The sequence below is a fragment of the Chiloscyllium plagiosum genome, chromosome 40 (assembly GCF_004010195.1).
Source record: "Chiloscyllium plagiosum isolate BGI_BamShark_2017 chromosome 40, ASM401019v2, whole genome shotgun sequence".
In the NCBI taxonomy this organism is placed as follows: domain Eukaryota; kingdom Metazoa; phylum Chordata; class Chondrichthyes; order Orectolobiformes; family Hemiscylliidae; genus Chiloscyllium; species Chiloscyllium plagiosum.
Window position 1 is genome coordinate 16,272,168 of NC_057749.1, and position 7,543 is coordinate 16,279,710.

Below are 7,543 nucleotides of genomic sequence, written 5' to 3' on the forward strand. Positions count from 1 at the left end.
AGAGGAGAAATATTTTAAAAAGACATGAGGGGCAAACGTTTTACACAGAGGGTGGTTCCCATGTGAAATTAACTTCCTGAGGAAGTGGTGGATGTGGGCACAACTATGTTTAAAAGATACAGGAAAGGTTTGGAGGCGTATGAGCCAGGAGCAGGCAGGTGGGGTTAGTTTAGTTTGGGGTTATGTTTGGTATGGATTGGTTGGGTTTGCTTCTACACTGTATGACTCTATGAAAGAATGGAAGGTGTGAATGGTGTGGCCACAATGGAAATAGAGGAATACAAGAACAAAATGAACACTCTACTGGTCATTAATATTCACAAGCAAATGTTAATGGAAGAAGAACAACAAATCTTCCAGGACATTGGCAAATATAGATATTTAGCAACTCCAAGCTTAAAATACCAACCAAAAAAATCTACTAAATCTCAACACACAAGCAATCACAAATTGGCATTGGATCCAGGCCAAATGAGCAGTTGATCTGCTCATGGAGTTTACTTACTTCTTCTGAGCCACTGGTTGAGGCTGCGAGTCAACACACCCTGAAATCATTTCCTAGCCAGGGACAGGAATATTTTATTGAAACTTGGTGTTTTCTCCAGTCAGCCTGTGAAAGGCTGATGTCTGACTGAACTGCTACCACCTTTTTCTCTTTGTTCTTTTGTGGGTTGTGGGTGTCCCTGACATTTGTTGTTCATCCCTAATTGCAGTTGAACTTGAGTAGTTATTTCAGAGGGCAATTAAAGAGTCAACTACATTGCTGTGGGTCTGGAGACCCATGTAGGCCAGACCACATACAGACAGCAGATTTCCTTCCCTGAAGGTCATTACTGGAGGTAATGCAACAACCTTCATTTAATGAAACATCCCAAGGCTTTTTGCCCCAAGAAATGTGGGGGTCACTGTGGGGAAGGTGTGTGGAGCTGCTAAGGAAGGCAGGTTTCAAGGAGGTTCTTGAAGGCATGAGTGGTTACAGATAGAATCAGAGACTGCAAGGGCTATTGAATGTAACAGGGTTCGTGACTGATAGTGAAGCAGAGATATATGATTGTGGCCATATAACCCATCAGGTCTGGAATAAAGAGTGAGATCCTTGTGGTTTGCCATTTTATGTTTCAAACTTCTCACTTCAGTGAATCCCATGTTTCTATCTTCAGATTCAGAGTTGCTGTGGAACATTTAAGTATGTTACAGGTAGCTGGAGAACTTTCAGGTCAGGTTTGTGCGGTTGTTTTAAAATACTAAACAGAGCGTAAGAAGAAACCTTACCATAAAAGAAGCTGTCTTAGATCTCCTGTAAAGGAAGCAAGAAATTTGAAGCTTTAGTTGCAGTGCTTGTCCAGATCATGAAATATTCAAATGTACAATGGCTAAGATTTTTTTGAAACCTCACATTTGGATATAGGGAGAACATCAGAGCAAAGGAGACAACAAGGACTCCCTTGAATTGTACTGGGAATGAGAAATTACAGTTACAAAGCGCAGATCAAAACGGTGGGGTCAGAAAGGTGGGATTGAGTTGAGGTTACTCGCGATCAGAGAAGCCAAACAATAATAAACTATTCCTACTATTAAGTGAACCAGCGGCAAGGAGACATAAATTTAGGAAAATTAGAGCCTGCCTCTAATCCAGACCAATACTCACAACACAGTATGAGGGAGTTAGGCAATGCCAGAGGTGCTATCTTTCAAATGGGCATAACACGGAGGACCTGACTCAGTGGATATAGAACACTCAATGACGTTACTACAAAAAGCAAGAGAGCTTTCCCCAGTGCTTGGGCCTAAATTTATCATTCAAGCAGCGCCACAAAAACAGATTATTTTTCCCACATTTATGGGATCTTGCTGTGTGGAAACTGGCTGACATGCTTCCTCTATTACAACAGTGTGGGTATTTAAACTTTAAAACGGAAAGTGGAGAAACTCAGTAGATTTGGCAGCATCTGTGGAGAGAGAAAAAAGGTTGACGTTTTAGGGCCCTTCATCAAAACTACTTTTCTGAATCACAGGTTGAAATGGTCATGAGAGATGATTGACAGATACAGGTCCTTCTTTCATCAGTGAAGGGATGAGGAAAGTTAGAGAAATGTTTCTGAATATTAGGACACAGAATATTTTTTCACAAGGGACTATTGAGGCAAGGAGTGAGTTGTCGAGAAAGGGAACTGGAGACAGAATAACAGAATATGCTCAGAGCTGACTGTGTGCATTCTATGACAACACCAGTTCTGCTGACATGTCACTCACCGACAGAACATTTCCCATCATGGTCTGCTCGAGGCATTCCAATAACAGACGTGACTTCCTGTGCCAGAGAACCTGTCATTCGTGACACTTGCCTTTTAAAGTTCGTGTAGACGGATGTCCCGACCTTTTGTAAAATGTTCTGTTTGAGTTCTTCCAGGCCATCCCACAGGACGTCCTCACTCCACATCGATTGTGATTGATTGGCTGAAAGTAGCCCTTCTGACCCACTCCTCCTGCCACTGGGCTTGGAAAGAATCTGAAGGAGACTGTGCATGCTGTTGACACTCTGTGCTGAGTTTAAGCTTTGTGGGCCAGGAGTCTTACTGCTCCCGGTCTCTGGAGACCTGTTCCATCTTTCAGTCCTATGTGGTGGACCATGGGACTGGAGGTTGACTACTGGCTTCCAGTTGGTCAGGTCAAGTAAATTGCCTAGACTTTTGAGCCACTCCATTTCAATGGCACAGTCACCCTGTCCCATTAGTGAACACATTAGCTCCTGAATGCCAGCACTGGCTTGTTCATAAGTCCCATTTAATAATGTTTGGAAAACTGTCTCAATCAGACCAATAAGGCTCTCCCAGTTCTGCTTTTGGAAAAGCCAACTGAAAAGGTGATGCTCTGTGATAAAATCCAAGATAATTTGCAGGAACTCGATGAGACTGTCCAGGTCCCTGCTGGCCCTCAATGACACGAAGAGGTCCTTCAGTTCCAGCAAGGCCCTGGGTGGAGGGTCAACCTCCAGCTCGCCAAGGTCAAGACCATTCAACATGACGTTTTCATCTGCTGGATCTTGGAGATTGTTGTTTTGCAAGTATAACGAGATGTTATACAGAAATGCAGAGAATCTCTTTCTATCCAGCGTACGTTTGGTAGGGAAAGCAGGCAGATTATTTTGACGTAAAGTGCTCAAGGTTCTGAAACCTCCAATCAGTCTGGAGATGACAGCATGGATGTTTTGGGAACTTTTGATACCAGCTCTCCCATGGACAGCGATCGATTCCATTCTCCCTTCCGTATTTCCTCCTCCTAATAAACGTGTGAGATCCTTTAACACTTCCACGTACAAGTTCATCTTGTTACCTGCAAGTTTAAAGTTCAACATTCAGCAGCGAACACTTAGTGAAAAACAAAGTGAACATTTCGTCCCACTTTCAACTTCCAATTGGTCATCCTTAACTTGACAAAGTAGCCCAATCTTCAAAGGACAATTCAATACTCGACATGATTATAACTGTCCCACTCCAGTTTTACCACCTTCTGTTTTCTGAATGATGATCCCATTAGGGACCACTAACAGTTAAACAGAGCTGCGCCACAAAATTTCACTTGTTTAAAAACAAAATACACACTTGTGTACAACATGAGAACATATACAAACATATAAGAACACATGTACATTGTTATTTCAAATCCCAACAGCCTGTATATATTGTACTTTGCTGGATCAGGTTAAGTCATTGAGTCACAAACTCTTACCTGTACTGGGTGGGCTCACCAGCAACATAAAGGCGACTACAAGGGACAATATAGCTGCCATTGTTCCTCCTATCCCCATTCCAGGGGGATTCTGCCCTCAATCCACAGGTTTCACATCATCCCAGCTCCGATCTTGATCTTTCAGCTGTGTCCTTCTGTTCGGCAGCTGCAGAGAAACAGTATACCTACTTAATGATCTAGGGTTGTCATACTAGATGCATGCACACTCAGGTGCAGGACAACACGTTAAATAAAGCACTTCAAGCCAAAATAATCAGGACTGATGATTTTATTTGGGATGAATTGCCTAAGAAACAGAGGCTCTGTTGAGTGAGCCTCTTGCTAAATTCTGGGATCGTTCCAATGGATTGGAATGAAAGGGCTTCTGAAGGTGCCAACATTCAAAATGGGAAATGAGCCTGAACAGGGTTTCAGTCGCAGATGAGATATTGTCAGAAGGGATTTCGGCATAAATTGGCTGGCAGTGAGTCAGTAACCTGTGTTCCATCTCTCCTGTTAAGTTACAGATAAATAAACATTTGGAGAGGTTTGAAAAAAAAGCTGCCAACTCAGCTTTGCTGATTCACCCTATCACGCACAGCCTCACTTGAACCCACTTTAATGGAGAAGGGAATATTGGAGATTCTTAACATGGCATTTGGGAAGGAAGGTCAATGACTGCAGCGGATGAATTGTTGAGGAATGTGTTTCATCAGTAGAGATAGATAGCCCACTTGATATTGTAGGAATGACACCCTCTGATACACATACAGCCAGCCTAAACAAGACCTGGTAATGCTCATAGACTGAAATTGGAACTAGCACCTCAAAACTCAATAAGTTATGACAAAGGTTCACTACGCTGAAACAACGATCAATATTTCCAGCATTTTACCTCAAAGGTGAGCCTGACTTCATAACACAACAGTCAGGTTACTCACGCTGGAAAGCCTGAAGTGTTACACAGCACGAAAAAAAACAGATAACACATGTTGAATTAACATGGATATGACAAAACATTAGCATTAACATAACTAGGTGGTCTGTACTTACAGTCTCTTTTCTTACATTCATCAAAGTAGGGCAGCCTTGAATATTAAAACACAGAATGTCCTACATCATCCCTGAAAGCTTCAGTGAAAACTCATGGTTTCCCCTATGATCAAAGGGTTGTCTCTGAATCTCATATTGAGGGGAGCCCACAACTCCTTTTGGATTAGGTTGCTTCAGCTCAGGTCAGACTTCACACATCCACTTTCAGGGGACACAATGAGACACAATTACTGTCAGCAACATTTAAATTGAATTGTTCTTTTCTCGCTGTTCAATTTATCCTTACTTCTTTCCTTGGAGGTGCTGTCTCCACACTAAAGTGTCTTCTGGCATGTTGTTTTCAACTCGATCATCAAGCATGGACTGGCCGAGGTGCATCACTGAGCTTTTCGATCAAGTGGTGCATTATAGTCAAGTGTCACTTGCCTTGCTCAGTGTGTGAATTCACCAGGAAGTATAGTGAGCAGGAGCGATTTTCTCTTCCAACTACTGTTAATCCAAGAACATTGAGGAGTGATTTGCACAGAGTGAGAGAGGAGATTATTGATCGACTTTTCATCCGAAAAAGAGTAAAATCCAAACTCAGAGACATGTCATTCATGACAGTGATTGTGGTTAATCAATGCAGCCAGTCCCATTGTTGGGATTTAAAAATACAATTTTAAATTTAGACCTCACACCAAATCATTCCCTTGAGATTTTCAGTCTGTGAACATTTGACTAAAAGGCCCCTCAAGCTTCATCATTTTATAATCCCAGACTTCTAGGTACAAGGCACAATGCAGTGAATTATCCCTGGATCAATAATGCAAAAGGAACTAGTCAACGTACAAGGCTACCTGGCTCCAGTAACAACAGATGAGGAATCTAAAACCCAACTTATTCATTATCCAATTCAATGAATGTAACTAAGCTACGATGGCAACTCGTCTTGCTGACTTCAAAACAGATAATGGCAAATTGACATTCCTGTCTGCCAAAAAACAACTTTTGGGTAGATAAATGGAGAAAGAAAACCTGGTTATTAACCAAAATAATTTTATATTATCAGAAACTTCCTGCTTCTTCAAAAGAGTTTAGTGTGTTAGCATCCTTGTTTTAAACTTGGGGGTGTCACTGAAACGGCCATCATTTGCTGCCCTTGAGGGGGTGGTGATGATGAATTACTTTCTTGACTTGTTGTAGCCCCAGAGATGCAGGTGCACCCATGGTACTATTAAAGGAGAGAGCTCCAAGATGTTGCTTCAGTGACAATGAAGTGGCTGGTATCTATGCAAGTCAGGACAGTGTAAATAACTAGGGGTATTGCATACAATTTTGGTCCCCTTACATAGGGTGTGGGAGGGGTGTGTGTGTGGGGGGAGAAGTGGGCTTCACTGTCACCTACACCTGCCCCAACCAAAGTTGAAGTTGCTGCTATTCAGGCACCAATTTTCACCACTGGGCAATTTTTCCCCACCATTATTGGACTCACCAACAGAGTTGCATCTCTCACTACTAACCCCCTCCTTGATGCCACCATGATGTCCTTCCAGCACTGCTTTTTTGCTACCAGCACCAGAAATACCACATAACAGTCACTGATCCTCAGGTTTAATTCAAACACAAGATGCTAAAGGCAATTGACAAAGTAGATGTAGAGGTGGTTTTCTCACGTGGGAGATAGTAGGAGTCATAGCTTTATGATAAGGGGTAGCAGATTTAAAGCAGAGATGAGGAGAAATTAATTTTCTCAAAAGGTCATGAATCTGTGGAATTCACTCCCACAGTGTGGTGGATGCTGGGACATTGAGTAAATTTAAGAGAGAGACAGATTTTTAAATTAGTAACCAAGTCCAAGATGACAGCAGAGTAAGGCTGCTGTGCCAGAGTTCATCACTTCAATTAATTTTCTTCTGTCCTTTTAGGTTTTTTTTTCTGTTTCTCTACTGGAGGGAGCTTAGTCATTGAGCCAGCAAAAGCAGGTGACACAGAGCAGGACTCTGGCAGTCAGTGGCATAATGGAAGTGGTTGGGGAGGCCACAGCAGCACTAGAGCTGAACTCTGGCAGCTGTGGTGAAGCAGATGGTGAGACAGTAGCACAGAGCAGAGTGATCAAGAGATTGAGCCGAGTGTGGAGCCCATGGCTAAAAGACTAATTTACTACTTTACATCAAACTTTTAACAGATGTATTTTTCTAATTTTTACCAAAGATTTTGTAGCTGTCCTAAGATGGTGCTGTGAATGACATTGCAACCTTTTCACTATATCCCTGTACTTGAGTGTGTGACAATAATTTGAATTCTAGCAATGTGTTGAAGGGTTAAGAGTATGTAGGAAAGAGAAGACCAACCATCGTCATATCAAATGGCAGAGCAGGCTTTGGAGTTAAATTGCCAACTCCTGCACCTAGTTCATACATTGTTACTCAGTTTAGCAACATAACAGTTGCATTGTTACCAACACCAAGAAAATTTGGCTGATTGCTTTGGGGCAGGGTTTAAATAAACTTGCATTCACAAGACATGAAGGAAGATATCATTGGATGGGCTTTGCCTCTCTGCCTCAGTCAGATACATTACAGCTTTCTATGCTGCTGCCAACAAGATTGAATTCCAATCTCTGATTAAAAATGTGGATTTTAAAAAGGAAATACACAGCTAACTGAAAGGAGACACACACACACCAGTATGCCACAAAACAGCTTTAATCGATTCACATTACAGCTCAAAGAAGGAAAACTAAACAAGATCTGGGTGCTTTTCACTTACATTACCGAGA

General features: G+C 42.1%; 1 protein-coding gene across 1 annotated transcript in view; it reads right to left on the reverse strand.

Annotated features, from left to right (window-relative positions):
• LOC122542427 (stereocilin) overlaps positions 1-3,790 on the reverse strand; it is a 52,695-nt gene extending 48,905 nt beyond the window's left edge. The window contains exons 1-3 of the mRNA XM_043680119.1: positions 3,730-3,790; positions 2,254-3,333; positions 1,273-1,297 (exon numbers count right to left, since the gene is read on the reverse strand). Coding sequence (XP_043536054.1) covers positions 1,273-1,297; positions 2,254-3,333; positions 3,730-3,790 — 1,166 coding nt within the window. The remainder of the gene's footprint in view (positions 1-1,272; positions 1,298-2,253; positions 3,334-3,729) is intronic.
• Positions 3,791-7,543: the final 3,753 nt, after the last annotated feature.